This window comes from Leptodactylus fuscus, chromosome 2 (assembly GCF_031893055.1).
Source record: "Leptodactylus fuscus isolate aLepFus1 chromosome 2, aLepFus1.hap2, whole genome shotgun sequence".
Taxonomy (NCBI): domain Eukaryota; kingdom Metazoa; phylum Chordata; class Amphibia; order Anura; family Leptodactylidae; genus Leptodactylus; species Leptodactylus fuscus.
Window position 1 is genome coordinate 191,782,984 of NC_134266.1, and position 21,105 is coordinate 191,804,088.

General features: G+C 42.6%; 1 protein-coding gene across 1 annotated transcript in view; it reads left to right on the forward strand.

The window, feature by feature from the left end:
- Positions 1 to 21,105, forward strand: part of UGGT2 (UDP-glucose glycoprotein glucosyltransferase 2) — a 197,559-nt gene that overhangs the window by 129,217 nt on the left and 47,237 nt on the right. Inside the window, exons 26-29 of the mRNA XM_075265381.1 lie at positions 7,554 to 7,633; positions 10,555 to 10,744; positions 13,373 to 13,531; positions 18,309 to 18,394. Coding sequence (XP_075121482.1) covers positions 7,554 to 7,633; positions 10,555 to 10,744; positions 13,373 to 13,531; positions 18,309 to 18,394 — 515 coding nt within the window. The remainder of the gene's footprint in view (positions 1 to 7,553; positions 7,634 to 10,554; positions 10,745 to 13,372; positions 13,532 to 18,308; positions 18,395 to 21,105) is intronic.

Sequence of the window (21,105 nt, forward strand, 5' to 3'; positions counted from 1 at the left end):
TTGGACCAATTCATGGTGGAGGGAGCCTCTAAACAGCCCAGTTTGGGCAAATTCATGGTGGAGGGAGCCTCTAACCAGCCCAGTTTGGACCAATTAATGGTGGAGGGAGCCTCTAACCAGCCCAGTTTGGACCAATTCATGGTGGAGGGAGCCTCTAAAAAACCCAGTTTGGACCAATTCATGGTGGAGGGAGCCTCTAACCAGCCCAGTTTGGACCAATTAATGGTGGAGGGAGCCTCTAACCAGCCCAGTTTGGACCAATTCATGGTGGAGGGAGCCTCTAACCAGCCCAGTTTGGACCAATTCATGGTGGAGGGAGCCTCTAAACAGCCCAGTTTGGGCAAATTCATGGTGGAGGGAGCCTCTAACCAGCCCAGTTTGGACCAATTCATGGTGGAGGGAGCCTCTAAAAAACCCAGTTTGGGCAAATTCATGGTGGAGGGAGCCTCTAAACAGCCCAGTTTGGGCAAATTCATGGTGGAGGGAGCCTCTAACCAGCAGAGTTGGTGGAAATCAGGGTGGAGGGAGCCTCTAACCAGCAGAGTTGGGGGAAATCAGGGTGGAGGGAGCCTAGTATTAGCAGAATTGTGCAACGCTTATGGTGGATGAGTATGAGGATGCGGAGGAATTGGAGAGGTTGAGTACAGACATGGAGTTTCATGTTGGGGTGCTTTACACAGGTGGGCACAAAAATGACGGCTCTACCCAGTGGTGGTTCATTTTTATCAAAGTGAGCCGGTCGGCACTCTCAGCTGACAGACGGGTGCGCTTGTCAGTGATGATGCCACCGGCTGCACTGAACACCCTCTCAGATAGGACGCTGGCGGCAGGACAGGACAGCACCTCCAAGGCATATAGGGCAAGTTCAAGCCACAGGTCCAACTTCGACACCCAATACGTGTAGGGCGCAGAGGGGTCGGAGAGGACAGGGCTGTGGTCGGAAAGGTATTCCCGCAACATGCGCCTATACTTCTCACGCCTGGTGACACTAGGACCCTCCGTGGCGGCACTTTGGCGAGGGGGTGCCATCAAGGTGTCCCAGACCTTAGACAGTGTGCCCCTCGTTTGTGTGGACCGGTGAGAACTTGGTTGCCTACTGGAGGAACTGCCCTCCCTGCCGCCAACGTCACATGCTGGAAACATCTCCATCATATTCTGCACCAATTGCCTGTGGCAAGCATTGATGCGATTGGCCCTCCCCTCTACCGGAATAAAAGACGAGATGTTGTTTTTATACCGGGGGTCAAGGATAGCAAAGATCCAGTACTGGTTGTCCTCCATGATTTTGACAATACGCTTGTCGGTTGTAAAGCACCCCAACATGAACTCAGCCATGTCTGCCACAGTGTTAGTTGGCATGACTCCTCTGGCCCCACCGGAAAGTTCAATCTCCATTTCCTCCTCATCCTCCATGTCTACCCATCCGCGCTGCAACAATGGGACGATTCGAAGTTGCCCGGAAGCCTCCTGTATCACCATCACATCATCGGACAACTCTTCTTCCTCCTCCTCCTCCTCCTCCTCCTCCATTAAACGCAGTGAAGCGGACAGATGTGTGGACCTACTCTCCAGCTGTGACGGATCGGATGCTATCCCTAACTCCTCTGTGTGATCTGAGTTATCCCTGATGTCAATCAGGGATTCTCTCAGAACACACAAGAGCGGGATTGTAAGGCTCACCATCGCATCCTCAGAGCTCACCCTCCTTGTGGACTCCTCAAAGACCCGTAGGATGTCACAAAGGTCTCTCATCCATGGCCACTCATGGATGTGAAACTGAGGCAGCTGACTTTGTGGCACCCTAGGGTTTTGTAGCTGGTATTCCATCAAAGGTCTCTGCTGCTCAACCACTCTATTCAACATCTGAAACGTTGAGTTCCAGCGTGTGGGGACGTCGCACAAAAGCCGGTGTTGTGGCACATGCAGGCGTTGCTGGAGAGATTTTAAGCTAGCAGCGGCTACTGTCGACTTGCGAAAGTGGGCGCACATGCGCCGCACTTTCACCAGTAGCTCTGGAACATTGGGGTAGCTCTTTAGGAAACGTTGCACCACTAGGTTGAAGACGTGGGCCAGGCATGGAACATGTTGGAGTCCGGCAAGCTCCAGAGCTGCTACCAGGTTCCGGCCGTTATCACAAACGACCATGCCTGGGCCCAGGTGCAGCGGCTCAAACCATATTGCCGTCTCATCGAGGAGGGCATCCCTCACCTCGGAGGCAGTGTGCTGTCTGTCCCCCAAGCTGATCAGCTTCAGCACAGCCTGCTGACGTCTACCAACGCCAGTGCTGCAACGTTTCCAACTCGTAGCTGGGGTCAATCTAACAGCGGAGGAGGAGGCGGTGGCGGAGGAGGAGGCGGTGGCGGAGGAGGAGGCGGTGGCGGAGGAGGAGGCGGTAGAGGAGGAGGAGGAGGGGGGTGTTCTTCTCGTGTCCCTGCCAGGAATGTTAGGCGGGGAGACGAGGTACACCGGGCCAGTTTGGGAAGCAGTCCCAGCCTCAACTACATTCACCCAGTGTGCCGTCAGTGAAATGTAGCGTCCCTGTCCGCATGCACTTGTCCACGTGTCGGTGGTCAAGTGGACCTTTGTGCAAAGCGCGGAACTAAGGGCCCGCCTGATGTTGAGTGACACGTGCTGGTGCAAGGCGGGGACGGCACACCGGGAGAAGTAGTGACGGCTAGGGACGGCATAGCGAGGTGCCGCAGTTGCCATCAGGTCCAGGAAGGCGGGAGTTTCAACAAGCCGGAACGCCAACATCTCCTGGGCCAGCAGTTTAGCGATGTTGGCGTTCAAGGCTTCCGCGTGTGGGTGGTTAGCAGTGTATTTCTGCCGCCGCTCCAATGTCTGAGAGATGGTGGGTTGTTGTAAAGAAACGCCTGATGGTGCCTTTGATGGTGCAGGAGAAGGAGATAAGACAGGACCAGGGGAGGATGAGGTAGAAGTCAACAAAGTGGCGGAGGCAGATGAAGTGGTGTCCTGGCTCGTCCTCTGGAGTGCATCGCCAGCACAGTCAGCAGTGGCAGTGGCAGAGGCAGTGGCAGTGGCGTGAACGGCAGGCGGCCTTTGTCCTGCCGTTGCTGCCTGCCACTGATTCCAGTGCTTGGATTCCAAATGACGGCGCATTGAAGTGGTGGACAGGTTGCTCTTCTCAGAGCCCCTAATCAATTTCGAGAGGCAAATTGTGCAGACAACACTATATCTGTCCTCGGCGCATTCCTTGAAAAAACTCCACACCTTCGAGAAACGTGCCCTCGAGGTGGGAGTTTTTCGGGGCTGGGTACGAACTGGAACATCTTGGGAGATTCCGGGTGTGGCCTGGCTTCGCCTAAGCTGCTGACCTCTGCCTCTGCCTCTAGCTACCCTTTTTGGTGCTGCACCTGCCTCAACATCCACACTACTTTCCCCGCTTGACATCCCCCCTGTCCAGGTCGGGTCAGTGTCCTCATCATCCACCACTTCCTCTTCCAACTCCTGTCTCATCTCCTCCTCCCGCACAATGCGCCGGTCAACTGGATGCCCTGACGGCAACTGCGTCACATCATCGTCGATGAGGGTGGGTTGCTGGTCATCCACCACCAAATCGAACGGAGATGGAGGAAACTCTAGTGTTTGAGCATCTGGACACAGATGCTCCTCTGTTAGGTTCGTGGAATCGTGACGTGGAGAGGCAGGTTGAGGGACAATGAAAGGAGCGGAGAACAGCTCTGGGGAGCAGGGACAGTTTGGGTTATTGTTCTGTAAAGCTTCGGAATTTTGGGAGGAAGGAAGACAAGACTGTTGGGTAATAGGAGGAGAGGAGGCAGAGTCTGACTGGCTGCTGGACAATGTGCTGTAAGCGTTCTCTGACAGCCATTGCAAGACCTGTTCCTGGTTCTCGGGCCTACTAAGGTTTGTACCCTGCAGTTTAGTTAATGTGGCAAGCAACCCTGGCACTGTGGAGTGGCGCAATGCTTGCTGCCCCACAGGAGTAGGCACGGGACGCCCTGTGGCTTCACTGCTACCTTGCTCCCCAGAACCATTCCCCCGACCTCGCCCACGGCCTCGTCCACGTCCCTTTCCGGGAGCCTTGCGCATTTTGAATTCCTAGTTAGAAATTGGCACTGTATACCAGTAGTAAAAATTGTGGGTGCACGTAACCCCAATATATTCTTTGAATTCCCAGTCAGACACTGGCACTATATGGCAGTAGCAAGAAATGAGGGTATTTGTATTCCCAATATACTCTTTGAATTCCCAGTCAGACAATGGCACTGTATACCAGTAGTAAAAATTGTGGGTGCACGTAACCCCAATATATTCTTTGAATTCCCAGTCAGACAATGGCACTGTATACCAGTAGTAAAAATTGTGGGTGCACGTAACCCCAATATATTCTTTGAATTCCCAGTCAGACAATGGCACTGTATACCAGTAGTAAAAATTGTGGGTGCACGTAACCCCAATATATTCTTTGAATTCCCAGTCAGAAACTGGCACTATATGGCAGTAGCAAGAAATGAGGGTATTTGTATTCCCAATATACTCTTTGAATTCCCAGTCAGACAATGGCACTGTATACCAGTAGTAAAAATTGTGGGTGCACGTAACCCCAATATATTCTTTGAATTCCCAGTCAGAAACTGGCACTATATGGCAGTAGCAAGAAATGAGGGTATTTGTATTCCCAATATACTCTTTGAATTCCCAGTCAGACAATGGCACTGTATACCAGTAGTAAAAATTGTGGGTGCACGTAACCCCAATATATTCTTTGAATTACCAGTCAGAAACTGGCACTATATGGCAGTAGCAAGAAATGAGGGTATTTATAACCCCAATATATTCTTTGAATTCCCAGTCAGACAATGGCACTGTATACCAGTAGTAAAAATTGTGGGTGCACGTAACCCCAATATATTCTTTGAATTACCAGTCAGAAACTGGCACTATATGGCAGTAGCAAGAAATGAGGGTATTTGTATTCCCAATATACTCTTTGAATTCCCAGTCAGACAATGGCACTGTATACCAGTAGTAAAAATTGTGGGTGCACGTAACCCCAATATATTCTTTGAATTACCAGTCAGACACTGGCACTATATGGCAGTAGCAAGAAATGAGGGTATTTGTATTCCCAATATACTCTTTGAATTCCCAGTCAGACAATGGCACTGTATACCAGTAGTAAAAATTGTGGGTGCACGTAACCCCAATATATTCTTTGAATTCCCAGTCAGACAATGGCACTGTATACCAGTAGTAAAAATTGTGGGTGCACGTAACCCCAATATATTCTTTGAATTCCCAGTCAGAAACTGGCACTATATGGCAGTAGCAAGAAATGAGGGTATTTGTATTCCCAATATACTCTTTGAATTCCCAGTCAGACAATGGCACTGTATACCAGTAGTAAAAATTGTGGGTGCACGTAACCCCAATATATTCTTTGAATTCCCAGTCAGAAACTGGCACTATATGGCAGTAGCAAGAAATGAGGATATTTGTATTCCCAATATACTCTTTGAATTCCCAGTCAGACAATGGCACTGTATACCAGTAGTAAAAATTGTGGGTGCACGTAACCCCAATATATTCTTTGAATTACCAGTCAGAAACTGGCACTATATGGCAGTAGCAAGAAATGAGGGTATTTATAACCCCAATATATTCTTTGAATTCCCAGTCAGACAATGGCACTGTATACCAGTAGTAAAAATTGTGGGTGCACGTAACCCCAATATATTCTTTGAATTACCAGTCAGAAACTGGCACTATATGGCAGTAGCAAGAAATGAGGGTATTTGTATTCCCAATATACTCTTTGAATTCCCAGTCAGACAATGGCACTGTATACCAGTAGTAAAAATTGTGGGTGCACGTAACCCCAATATATTCTTTGAATTCCCAGTCAGACAATGGCACTGTATACCAGTAGTAAAAATTGTGGGTGCACGTAACTCCAATATATTCTTTGAATTCCCAGTCAGAAACTGGCACTATATGGCAGTAGCAAGAAATGAGGGTATTTGTATTCCCAATATACTCTTTGAATTCCCAGTCAGACAATGGCACTGTATACCAGTAGTAAAAATTGTGGGTGCACGTAACCCCAATATATTCTTTGAATTACCAGTCAGAAACTGGCACTATATGGCAGTAGCAAGAAATGAGGGTATTTATAACCCCAATATATTCTTTGAATTCCCAGTCAGACAATGGCACTGTATACCAGTAGTAAAAATTGTGGGTGCACGTAACCCCAATATATTCTTTGAATTACCAGTCAGACACTGGCACTATATGGCAGTAGCAAGAAATGAGGGTATTTGTATTCCCAATATACTCTTTGAATTCCCAGTCAGACAATGGCACTGTATACCAGTAGTAAAAATTGTGGGTGCACGTAACCCCAATATATTCTTTGAATTCCCAGTCAGAAACTGGCACTATATGGCAGTAGCAAGAAATGAGGGTATTTGTATTCCCAATATACTCTTTGAATTCCCAGTCAGACAATGGCACTGTATACCAGTAGTAAAAATTGTGGGTGCACGTAACCCCAATATATTCTTTGAATTCCCAGTCAGACACTGGCACTATATGGCAGTAGCAAGAAATGAGGGTATTTGTATTCCCAATATATTCTTTGAATTCCCAGTCAGACACTGGCACTATATGGCAGTAGCAAGAAATGAGGGTATTTATAACCCCAATATATTCTTTGAATTCCCAGTCAGACAATGGCACTGTATACCAGTAGTAAAAATTGTGGGTGCACGTAACCCCAATATATTCTTTGAATTCCCAGTCAGACACTGGCACTATATGGCAGTAGCAAGAAATGAGGGTATTTGTATTCCCAATATATTCTTTGAATTCCCAGTCAGACAATGGCACTGTATACCAGTAGTAAAAATTGTGGGTGTATATAGCCCCAATTCTATTGCTAGGGGACTTGCAGGGTATTTCTGGGGTGAAGGTGGGGGGGCACACCGTTGGAACGGGTATCGGGGTATATATCGGGTATACGGGAATACACTGACAGTGTATTCCATTCAGGATCCTGGGAAAGATGGGTTGCGGCGATTGAGCCCGTCAGTGCCACGTTACACTGACAAGCTTCTCCCTGGAATTTAGCTCTTATAAGAGCTGTTGGTTGTCTTCTCCTTCCTATCCTAGCCTGTCCCTGCCTACCCAGAATCTAAGCCCTAGCTAGCTGGACGGAAACCTCCGTCCTCGGTGAATTGCAAGCTCAGAATGACGCGAAGCTGGGCGTCGCTGTTCTTTTAAATTAGAGGTCACATGTTTTCGGCAGCCAATGGGTTTTGCCTACTTTTTTCAACGTCACCGGTGTCGTAGTTCCTGTCCCACCTACCCTGCGCTGTTATTGGAGCAAAAAAGGCGCCAGGGAAGGTGGGAGGGGAATCGAGTAATGGCGCACTTTACCACGCGGTGTTCGATTCGATTCGAACATGCCGAACAGCCTAATATCCGATCGAACATGAGTTCGATAGAACACTGTTCGCTCATCTCTAATTCTAAGGTTTTGTCTTAATATGCTTTAATCCTTTTTCCAGGTACTTGGTCGTCTAATGAACATGAAATTGACCATGTTCATGAACTGCAAAGCAAAATTATCAGAAATGCCCTTGAAAAGGTAACGTCTGAATTCCTAAATGTCATTATAATATTAATGTACTACATATTATAGGTCAATGGGGTAAAAATGCATATATGCTTAATCTTTGTCTGATTTAGAAACTTTCCTGCAGCTGAGGTCTATTCATTATCTTATGAGTTAACAGAAGATTTTCATAAAATTATGTATCATAGAAATTGGATGTTTGTGCTCTTTTGTTTTGCAAATAATTGAGGCTCCTCACTGATATCATTCTGACTATGACTATGCTCACACTTTCCTTGTTAATCTGTTGCTGTCATCCATCAAAGAATGACATCAAGAAGTATTAATGATAGTAGTGTATCATCTGTCATTTAATGTCCGTTGGTCTCATCCTGTGATGGAAGAGAGCAGCATTGAATAACATTAATGCAAACCCACCCTTACCCTGTATGACATGACAACAGATGGACCAGTTTTTCACTATCTTAATTCTGTTTGGAGATATGAGCATTTATGGGCCCAAATCGCTACTGCTAAATAGATTCTAAAGGATTTAGATGGTAGATTTTTCTGCAATCTGTGTCCAATCCGCTGACAGTCCAGTCTGGTTAGTGACTCAGTGAACATACTTTTTTTTTTTTTTTTTTTTTTTTTTTTTGTTTGTGTCAATGTGCAGTCTTGCTGCCAAGAAAGTTGACTATTAATTTGTAAAAAATATGCAAATCTGTCTCCCAAGATGTAACTAGGGAGACAGTGCCTCTGTTATGCTGCCCTCTATAGGAAGCACCCTGAACATCATGCCCGACCTTCCCAGAAGCCTTTACTGCATAATGTGGGATTTTTACCAAGTCAGTTTCTCAGCTATGGACGGCTGTTTCGGTCTGGACCTCATCAACGCAGTGTAGAGAGAACTGACTTGGTAGAAGTGAGAGACCATATTATGGGGATAATGTCACTCCTTAAGGAGAAACCACCTAATTTGTATGCAAATGTTCAGTGCACTTGAGGCATGGCTATACCTCCCAGATAATCCATTTTCTCCTGTGGTTGCTACTCAGCACTGTCCCTACCATAAAGATCAACCGGTACCAATATGCAGTGACCACAGGCAAAAACAGGTGCTCTGCCACGTGTGGCCACACCTTGGGAGCACCGAACAGGTTATTTGTGTATAAAATAAAAGTAGATTTATTTATTTTTTTAACAAAAGATTGTACTTGACACAAAAAAAGGAAGGTTTGCTATGTCACTAACCAAAATCTATGATCACATATAATTCATTTAGAATGGATATTAGTGATGGCCGATGCCCTTTAACCCAGGTTAGTTGTAGATATTATTGTTTATGATGACTTGAGTCCACCTTCTCCACATCAGCACAATCACTGACAGAAATCGTGACAGATGTGTTGTCATCAGAACACGAAAGAAATGTGGTTTTTGGATTTAGGTCTGTAATTTCTGCTGATCCTAGATTTGCCTTAAACGCAGGTTTTACACATTTTAAATTTACAGTAAGGAGTTTTTTTTCTTCTGGTATATATCTTTCAAAGGATTTTTTTTACAGTATAATTGCATTAGGTAGGGCAATCAAATCTTTTCCTCCACACCTTGTTCTATTTGGGATCTTTAACGGACAGTAACAGTACTAGAGAAATAAACACACATGGCGCCACCTCTGTCTGCCTACATTCCCATTACCTATAACAAAAGGCAGAGGAGGCTTTTTCTTCCATCAGAATGCTAAAAAAAAAAAATACTGTTTTTCACAGGGGGCTCCATTTGCATCTGGCATTTCATGTCTGTTGCTGTGATGGATGAGAGTAACGGACATTAAATAACAGTAGTGTGAACCCATACTAACTCAGAAAGTCTTACACTATGCACATTGGTGAGGGTATATACTAAGTGGTTTTAAGGATAAGCCCAGAAGGTTAAAAAATATTTTATACTGAATTCCATGGAGCATTTCAGCCAACAGCTCCAAAATATACCTTCTATTAGACCTTTGTGCAAAGAGTATCAGCACTCGAGTGAAAACTTATGGAAGGAAGGACCTAAAAACAGAGTCCTTTTCTGGAAACCATTATGGAGTTGGCAGGTTGTTGTTTGGCTATGTAGGCTGTAGTCGGATGGAAGTTAGTAGTCTTGCTCAGAGACCTGGTCAAAATGAACCATGGTTCGCAACAAGCAAACAGGTCCAGGAGTTTGTATCAAGACAGTCATCAGGCAAACACCTATAGGAATAAGCAGTTACCTTTTCAGAGTCCCTGGATAATAATGTAAGACTCTTCTTCCAGGTCTCAGTCTCATGTTTGAGTATAGTGTAAAGAGTTGTGGTATAGGCTTGCCAGTTTACAATGTGTGACATAAATGTGGTTACAGCTGCCGACAACCTAACATAACGCAGTGGACAGTGTACGTACAATAGTAATTAGGTGGTAGAAATATTTGTAAAGCAATATTACATATATGTTTTATCTATTGTGGATGAATTGCATGTGAATTTAAGGACTGAAATCCCACTTTATGCAGAGCATTTTGGGTAATTAATTCCAGCAGTGAAAGCTGTCCGTCTCGGCCATGGTATGGCAGTTTGCAAATCTTAAACTGCATGAAACTAATAAGGAGCGAGTAAATGCACAGACCAAGACCGTTCACCCTAGAGGCAGTAGACACAGAACAGCAGTGTTTGGAAACATTATTGATGTACATAATTGCTAGAGCAGGAGTTACTCAGTGAAGGTTACAATCTGTACAGGCATAAAAAAACCCAATGTCTCTAGCAGTGCGAATAAGGTTATCGATGCTTGCATGATATTGATGCTTCCTGATAATGATGCGGTTTGATTTATTTCTGTTATTAGTAACCCTTTTCTAGGCTACAGACTGACTTTGAAATTTCTTTACAAATTGCAAGATCTTAACACTATATATTCACATCTTTGTTCCAGTTTCTATCGTCTTGTGCTTGAACCAGAATTGACATTTTTAAGTAACAACAGTCTCTCTCCGGGTCCATCGGCTAAGTTCCTAGATATGCCTGAATCGCCTCTGCTAACTCTGAACATGAACACCCCAGAGAGCTGGCTTGTGGAAGTAGTGCACAGCTCATGCGATCTCGATAACATCCATCTACAAGACGTGAGTTACCACAGAGCACTTTACTGCCAAGTGGAAACTTTGCATTGCAGATTATCCTCTACTGTAACAGTCATTAAGTCACTTTTTATTATATGGAAATGAATCTCTATTATATACTTCAATGGTTTCAGTGTTAAATGTGTGAAGAAAATGTGACTTTTCCCAAAATCATAATGTATCCCACTGGTTATAGGATTTATAGTTTATATGGAGGGTAAAAGAAAGTTCCAGTAGAGAATCATCAGATATTAGATCTCTGACACTGACCTCATAGTGTTGTGGTTTCTGATAGGTAAAACTGCTTAAGAATAAAGCCCCACGTAGCTTCCTGCAGCTAAAAAGTGCTGTGGAAAAAAACGCAGTGGCAACGCATCACGGCTTATCCAGCAGTGCTTTTCCTAGAAAGTCTGCACAAGTTTCCTCTGCGGACTTTCTGCTAGGGATATTGACAGTGTTTCTGTAGGTATAATTGACGCGCTGCAAATTCCTAAACCGCAACGTGTTTGCAGCGTATATTTTTTTTCGCAAGATGTGGATGGGGATTCTCTAGAATCCCATCAACTTCTCAGTGGTCGTAAAACGCCAAGTTTTTTTCCCCCATGTCCAAAACACGGCATTTGCGCCATGTGGGGCCCTGGTCTAACAGACACTATTTTGCCCAGGTTGAAAAGAAGACACCTGATTAAATTAGTCATAGATGTGTTGGGATCCAAGGTGAAAATGTTTGATACTGATCTGTCTTGCATATCGAACATCTTCAAATATCAACTCTCACAAAATTTTCTTTTGTTGCGGCTTTCAGTCACAATTTTTAGGGAGCTGAAACTCTGGGCAATCTCGAAACAATAAACGCCATGCGCATCAAAATCCATATCATAAGACTCTATTGGATGCTTTTTTTTTTTTTTTTTTTTTTTTTAACAATGTACATCTCAGCAAGTTATGTTAAGTTCCCACCAGCATTTCCATCAAGTGGACACGAAACAGGGAAACCCAATCTTCTTATAAAGTGGTTATCCATGGAAACTTGCAGACTCCATAGACTATTATGGAGTCTGCTGGTTTCTGCCTGAAAATTGCAGACCGAAAAGCTCTACTTGCAGGACTTTTCTCACTGCATTTTCCAACCAGATTCGGGGACAGAATCCCCAAATGGAGACCAGACACAAGTGTTAACCTATGCTTAGCAGCCTCTGATTTTGCAAAGGCTAGCCTGCAGCGTGTGGCCTTACTTGTACTGGAGCGAAAGTGTTGACAGCTCAAATGAATGTTTAGAGTATATGTGGGTGGAGAAGTGAGTAGTGAGCATAGTCCTAATATATTTAAGTCACTGCTTAGCAAATGACTAAAGCAAATAGTTCTTTGTTAAAGCATTTGTTCCTAAAAAGAAAGGAAGTAACATTGAATTTTTCAGCATGTTGGAGTTTTATTTCATTAACAGTAAATGCCAGGCAAGCTCATTTAATAAACTTTGTGCCGCCTTTTTCATCGCTCACATCAACTTTCACACAACTACAGGCTTTGCAGAGGTATGCATTTGTTTAAAGGGGCTCTATCATTGGGAAATGTAATGTTTAACTGGTCACATACTTGCATAGGCTTTAGAAAGGCTATTCCACACCTTTTGTATATAGATTACCTCAGTAGTTTTTGAGTGAGGCCGTTTTTATTCATATGCTAATTAGCTCCTCAGTGCACAGGAAGTTGTCAGCCAGCTCTCCTCTCCCTGCTCTCACAGACAGCACACAGCAGTGAGGAGTCAGCAGCAGCCTGTGCTGTATACACAGCAAACCGTGCACGAAGAGACTTCCAGGGCGCACAGAGAAGGCTAATTAGCATATGAATAAAAACTGTCTCATTCAAAAACTACTGAGGCAATTTACATACAAAAGGTAGGTGTGGAATAGCCTTTCTAAAGGCTATGCAAGGATGTGATTAGTTAAAAATGACTTTTTCCAATGATAGAGCCCCTTTAATATCCTTAGTATTTATATCTTTAGCTCTCAGGTAATGCCTGCTGTAACCTTTCATGATTTCTTTGTCATTTGGGTATAATGTTAATTACTTTTATGAACTTAACTTTTTGGACTTTTTGTTTTTAAATGAAGTTAATATTTATTCTCTCGTTTTAAAAATAGTCGTAAAAACCCCACCTTGCACGTCTTCACTGGGCTTATTAACTTCCCCATTTACTGTAATCATAGTCATTGTCTTTTATTTCTTCATTATGCCTTTTTGCAGGATTGTGGTTTATTTTTATTCTTCCAGATGTTCTTTGATCATTTGCAATGTATGAATAGTAGTTTGCTGACAAAGCCTATCGAAACAAAAATCTCAAACGTGACATCTTCCATTTATCTGCTTGTAAAACATATTTGCTCCATCCTCCACACTCTTGCACTACTGAAGGATCTTGAACCATAATGCTACAAAATTATGGAGTTGTAATAGCACTTATTAAAACTAGCTCCATGTGGAGTTGTAGCCCATAGGAACCAGTCAGTCACACAAGTTTAGTCTAGGAAGCAAAAAAGTTTCCTGATTAATTACAATTTTTGCTGTCTTGTACTGGTTTTTACAAATAAGCTTTAGAGTATTTTTGAATGATAGAATACATGCATTTTTCAGGTTGAAGGGATTGTTACCGCAAACTATGAACTGGAGTACCTGTTATTGGAGGGGCATTGTTTTGATGTGTCAACAGGACAACCACCTAGAGGACTGCAGTTCACACTGGGCATGAGAAATGATCCAGTCATGGTAGACACTATAGTGATGGCTAACCTGGTGAGTAATTGCTAGTGTGACTTACAAATTCTACAACCTGATATGCTGTGATATATTACCTGTAACACCCAATATGCATTTGTATTTCTGCATGCCTAATGTCATATGTTATTTTTTTTTTTTATTTGCATTGTGGGTCCTGAATGGACGGCCTATAATATTCTATTCTGTGTGACTCAAATTTTCACATTGATTCAAAGAGGTTTTTATTTTCACATATTCCAACAGTTGTAGATACATTATTACTATGGGAGAATACCGTGCCACACGAATATTTATAAGAGAAACCTCCAGAGGCGCATGGGCTTACAGTACAGAATGCACCAGACCCAAAATTTAGGTTTTAGAAATACTTTATGATTCTCCAATTTGCATATATGTTGAATTTATTCACCTTCTCCTTTTTCTTTTGTCAAATACAGGACATCTATATTGTATTGGATTACCATTTTCTGGGGATATTATCACTCCTTAAGGAGAGATCACCTTAACATGCTTATGGAGTCTTACAAAAGCCTTTTTTGCTCCACTGGGGGATTATGGGAAAAATATATGCAAATCTGTTTTCCAAGATGTAAATAGGAAAACAGTGCCTCTGTTTGCTGCCCTCTAGGGAAAGCTTTCTTAAACATCATGCCTGACCTTTTTCACAAGCCTTTAATGCTATGATGCGGGGTTTAGCCAAATCAGTATCCCAGCTGTGGACAGCGCGGTTTTGATCTAGGTGGATCTTCTCAGCACAGGGTTGGGAAAACTGATTTGGCAGAGATGAGACTTCTAGACCAGGTTCTGGGGATATTATCTTTGGCACTGTTTTCCTATTTACATCTTGGAAAACAGATATGTATATGTTTCCCGTATTGTATCACAGCATAAATGCAATTGGCAGTATGATAAGGTTGTCCTTGTGGCATTGAAATTTTATACATGCATAAACTGTAACTTGCATCTGCTTAGATACATAAGTAAAGCAGTTATTGGAGTTTATACACCTTTAAAGTGTTTCACGTGTTTTATAGTTTACCCGAGGTAAACTGGCATCATACACAAACTTTGGCCATCATTCCACTGGTGGCCAATTGTAGCTTTAAAAGATTACTGGATAGCCTTTCCACTTAGATAAGAATGTCACGTAATGATAAATAATATAATAAGTTAATTGCTGTACATTTCATCTTTTCACTAGGTGTAGTTTTAATAGGCAAGATGGAAATGCCGAATTTGGATCTTACATTATACAGAATGCAGTTTGTCTATCTTTATGATGCTCTAGCCTTGCCCTAGTTTTACACCAGATTTGCTGTTCTCATATTCCTGGAGAACACATTTGTAACCGCTTACTCAGCAGAGCAGCAATAATAGCAAACCTGACCTCATGGCTATAATGTTGCTTTGTTTTCACTGTATGATAGATTGCAGCTACACAGACATGATAGGTTTTGGATCTCTTCCTATTCCCATACATTAGATAAGTATGTACTTTGTTTTTTATTTGTGCGGATGCCTAGCAGGGTTGCACTTTAGCTGAATGTACAATAAACATTAAAGGAAACCGAGCAAACATCAGAGTTGTCTAATGGTGGATTATGAATCTGTTACAATGATCAGCTGCTGTGTTTCATTGGTGTATATTATAGAAAAGTACAATAGGCAATTTGCAGCTAGGATTCCAGGGGGAGATAATCTGATACTGTATTACACATAAAACATAGAATACAGATAAAATTGCTGGCTAAAGGTCTGTTCAAATTACCCATTTTTGTCCATTCTGTTGAAAGTACTAGAGCTGTATAAGAATACTTTTATCCTGGTGGAAAGTTTAGCAAGAGTTTGTCACTTCAGAGCTAAAGGTTAATGGGTGGCACTGAAGGCACTTTATTTACCCCTCAACATCCTTCTGTGTTTTAACGTAACCCTCACTAAGTAGACATGCTTCTTAACACCATATATTTTTAATGACTTCATTCTGTCCTGATTCCTTTATGAATATAGCAGTTTAAAAATATATATATTTTTCTGAAACATTGCTCAAATTTCTCTGCATAAAAAGAGTTAAAGAAGCACTCCATCAAAAGCCCTTTATTCCATCACTGCACTCCTCTCCTGATTGTTACACTCTAGGATTCTTTCATGTATACTGCTGTCATATCCCTGAAATCCAACATCCTCCAGATCCTGATCAAACTCAATTCCATGATGCATTAGGCCATAATCACATGGGCAGCTAAAGACTGTACTATGTCTACCTTCTTGGGGATCATGTAATTATCCTTCTCTCTGCATTCTCCTAAATAATCTAAGGCTGGGTTCATATAAGCGTTTGGCGCTCTGTACTAAATCGGGTTTTGATACAATCTCAAAAACTGACATTGAATGGTTTGTTCTAAAACCCATTACTTTCAATGTGTGCATATTTAGCATTTCCATCTGATATCTTGCAGAACTTTCTCCCCATTCAAAAAAAATAACGATATTAGACTGACAGCAACCAATCTCTTATGTTTTTACATTGAGGTCTATGGAAAGCAGACACAAATGGATTACCAATGGATAGTCGTCTGTATCTGTTTTGCAACTAGTTTTTCCTTTTGCGCATGCTCCGAATAAAGAGGGTGGATGAAAAAAAAAAAAAAATGGAAATGTCAAAAAAGGACACAGTTCTCTTTTTTTTTTTTTTTTTTTGTGTGTGTGTAAGCAGTTTGACAGTGGAGAGATACCAGGCACAAGTGTGAACCCGACAAAAAAGACTATGAATATATATATAGAGCTATGACGGAATGGACTCTTTAAACTGTGAATTAATTCCTGGAGATTGTATCTGGTCATTTTGAATATCACATGACCTAGTAAAAGAGAAGAATTCAGATAGAATATTTAAGGTAATGCTAGATGCCTTAGATATACACTCACCGGCCACTTTATTAGGTACACCTGTCCAACTGCTCGTTAACACTTAATTTCTAATCAGCCAATCACATGGCGGCAACTCAGTGCATTTAGGCATGTAGACCTGGTCAAGACAATCTCCTGCAGTTCAAACCGAGCATCAGTATGGGGAAGAAAGGTGATTTGAGTGCCTTTGAACGTGGCATGGTTGTTAGACCAGCCCTTCTGGCACCGAGTATTTCAGAAACTGCTGATCTACTGGGATTTTCACGCACAACCATCTCTAGGGTTTACAGAGAATGGTCCGAAAAAGAAAAAACATCCAGTGAGTGGCAGTTCTGTGGGCGGAAATGCGTTGTTGATGCCAGAGGTCAGAGGAGAATGGCCAGACTGAGTCACTGTTGCCTTTCTATCAGCTTGAACCAAATAGCCACCCGTTACAACCAAGGTAGCCAGAAGAGCATCTCTGAACGCACAGTACGTCGAACTTTGAGGCAGATGGGCTACAGCAGCAGAAGACCACACCGGGTGCCACTCCTTTCAGCTAAGAACAGGAAACTGAGGCTACAATTTGCACAAGCTCATCGAAATTGGACAATTGAAGATTGGAAAAACGTTGCGTGGTCTGATGAGTCTCGATTTCTGCTGCGACATTCGGATGGTAGGGTCAGAATTTGGCGTCAACAACATGAAAGCATGGATCCATCCTGCCTTGTATCAACGGTTCAGGCTGGTGGTGGTGGTGTCATGGTGTGGGGAATATTTTCTTGGCACTCTTTTGGCCCCTTGGTACCAATTGAGCATCGTTGCAACGCCAAAGCCTACCTGAGTATTGTTGCTGACCATGTCCATCCCTTTATGACCACAATGTACCCAACATCTGATGGCTACTTTCAGCAGGATAATGCGCCATGTCATAAAGCTGGAATCATCTCAGACTGGTTTCTTGAACATGACAATGAGTTCACTGTACTCCAATGGCCTCCACAGTCACCAGATCTCAATCCAATAGAGCATCTTTGGGATGTGGTAGAACGGGAGATTCGCATCATGGATGTGCAGCCGACAAATCTGCGGCAACTGTGTGATGCCATCATGTCAATATGGACCAAAATCTCTGAGGAATGCTTCCAGCACCTTGTTGAATCTATGCCACGAAGAATTGAGGCAGTTCTGAAGGCAAAAGGGGGTCCAACCCGTTACTAGCATGGTGTACCTAATAAAGTGGCCGGTGAGTGTATATATATTGGGGGAATATGTGCATAGTGACAGGAAAAAAATGACTAGAGCACTTTTTTTTAAAAAGATCTTCCTGCTCTGCTTTTTCACAACATGGGCATACTATGCATTATATATTTTTCCACTGAGCATTGTGCAATACGCTTTTATGCTTCCCATAGTGTTGTATTTTTAACTCAATGTCTAGGCATAGAATTTAGAGCTGAGGGCATCTAGCAATAGTGTCAGACAAGCTGATCCACAGCCCTATGTATTCTGTGGCTAAACGCACTCCTGGTGCTGTGACCTAGGAGTCTGATGTGTTCATCGGCTATGAACTCCTCCATCCACCTGCCACTGAGTGACAACTTTCTCCTTATGCACAGTAGGTGGGAATGCCTGCATCTTATTAGCACACATCAAACTGCTTGTTGACATTGACACAATACACATGCTGATGACAGAAAATGCTTGAGCCTACTAAATACTGCCCTAAACATCCTGTATGTATCTTATATACATTTGTAAGTAAATGCTCAACAAAAACTGCACTGATATGCAATGTATAAAATCATAAGAAATGTATAATGTATTGTTCTAGATAAATCAACCATGGCCTAAGCAATGTAAAGGTGATTTATCATAAATCTGAACTTTTATTTTTACCCCATAGGGATATTTCCAGTTGAAGGCCAATCCAGGGGCATGGCTATTGCGTCTTCGTAAAGGAAGATCAGAAGATATTTACCAAATAATTTCGTAAGTCTTTAAGTACATTTCTGAGAAAAAATGGTTTCTGCCCATTTGGAGAATAAGAACTAATGTACATCTAACAGTCTGGGGGCCATATCTTATGAATATTGATTTGGGGTACAGTGACAGATCAGATTACGTGTGTCATTTAGCATTATTTCTATTATTAAACAAGGAAACCCATTCTTTTCCTTCATGACAACAACTAATGGCAGCATTTATGTAGTTACACAAAAGTTTTTCTATTCACGCATAGGAGAGTGTATGCATTCACCAAGACGTGCCATGACAATTGCAAGTGTGCAGCAGGGAGTTTGTCAATAAAGTATAACCATACATGCATGGCACTGAGAAAAATCTCTGATATCTCCCATTCAATGAATATGAAAAGGAGTATAGTACCCTGTGGCATTATTATTATTATTATTATTATTATTATTATTATTATTATTATTATTATTATTATTATTATTATTATTAATTTATATAGCACCATTAATTCCATGGTGCTTTACATTTGGGGGTTACATACAGTACACAGAATATACAGGTAGATATAATACGAACAGTGACTGACTGGCACAGTGGGGTAGAGGGCCCTGCCCGCGAGGGCTTACAATCTATGAGGGAAGGGGGGTAGGTACAGAAGGAGAGTGGGAGACTGTACAGATGGTGGTGCGGTGATAGTGTTATTGGAGGTTGTAGGCCTTCCTGAATAGGTGAGTCTTCAGGGCCGTCTTGAAGCCTGTGATTGTGGGGGTCAGTCTTATGTGTCTTGGTAAGGAGTTCCAGAATATGGGGGATGCACGAGAGAAATCTTGGAGACGGTTGTGTGAGGAGCGGATGAGAGCAGAGCGGAGTAGGAGGTCATTGGAGGATCTGAGGTTATGTGTGGACAGGTAGCGGGAGATTAGTTCAGAGATATATGGAGGTGACAGGTTGTGGATGGCTTTGTATGTCCCCTTCTTGATGTATTCAGCATTTATTAAAGTGAAAAATAAGTAAAAGTCAATAAAGAAAGCTAAAAATAAAATGCCTAAACCGTTATACTGTATACTAATATACAGAAATGGTAAATAGCATATTAGTATACAGACATGTATATATGTCTATATGCACTTTAACACCTTGCTGACATCTGCCATAGTACATTGGGTATTTAAATATGGCAGCTGCTCAGGAGCTCAGCGGCTGCCATAGCCACCAGGTTTCTGCTGCATTATATAGTAGAGACTTAGTGCTAATGCCTGCACTGATCGCGAGCAATAAGGTACCACTGAGGTGCCATTTTACCGGGAACACATGGGCAACACCATGTTGGGGAGGATCGCCGGTGGTACTCTAATGCAGCCTGTCTTACAAATGCTGGATTCTGTGTATTTGGTAGTTGTCATACAAGCTGTCAGGTAGACTAGAAGGTTGAAGGTTGTGAGTTTAATGTTCTGAAACCTTTTTATTTGTGTCAAGCCTTCCGGTTTAATAAAGCATGGTCTGATCAGCTACACATCAGAACATCTTATGTCACACACTGCGTCTCGTTATTTTGCTTAATAATTAGAGTGATATTTTTGGTTACAGTTTGACACAGATCAGTAGACCCAAACAAGGTATCAGCAGACTGGAAGTGTGACATAGCATTGGCTTCTCCCAAGCAAGTTCTTTTTTAGTGCATTAAAGCTTTCCTCCTTTCTGGTTTAAGCAGATTCAGAGAGGGATTGTAAATATTTAATGCCAGGATAATAGATGTGATTTTGGCAGACAGTCAATATGCACTTCTGATCTATGGTCTGGTAATTGACAGTGATATCACCTTTGTCCTGTCACTTAAATGCCTTGTGTCAAAAACTGCCTTGATGAAATTATTTCTGCAAGGTCTTGCATTAAAATGATATTTTTAAAGTGTAAATTTCCTCATATGACTATGTATTAAAATTTAATATAGTTTGATCATTAACTGCAGCATTTTGGATTAAAATGTCCTTTAGTTTCTGTTCAGTTAATTATGATTTTTTGTGATGAATGCCATTTCTCAGGCCACTTCCAGAATCTCAAATATATTGATTTAAGAAATGTCATCAAGCCGTATATATGAAGCTTACAAGTTGCTAGTGCCAGGGTCCTGCAAATCAAAGCTGTATGCATATAACGTTGGGTAGGAGTCTAATGTATTTCATTTAAAGGGAGTCTCTGATTCAGGTGGTCCTAAGCTATTGGAGGGGGTGGATTCTGATGACAAACAGTGTTATCCCCTTGGAAAATGGTGCCTCCGCTGCCAAGAAATTGTTAGAACATCATCAACTGGCAAAAATATCAAAGTAAGCATCAATGTCCTTGGTGCCCCAAAGGGCTCATTTAGATGTTGACAAAAAAAGGTAATGACTCATTAAGGGTAAGTTCACACAGTTTTTTGCATCAGAACCTGAGGCGGAGCCCGCTTCAGGGTCCGATCCAAAAGAAGGGTAGCCTCGACCGAAAGCCGGTGCACTGCACCGGCATCCAGCTGCGCCCTCTGCTCCGGATTAGACCCAATGAATGGGCCTAGTCCAGAGGAGGGAGTGTCTTCAGGCGAATCATGAGACTATTCTGCCTGAAGAATGAGAATCGTGCATCTTTTTTCTGGGAGCCGGAAGAAACGGCCCCCGGAAAAAAGCTGTCTTTTTGGTCAGAGTTTCGAGGCGGATATGGCCTCAAAACCCTGACCAAAAAACTCTGTGTGA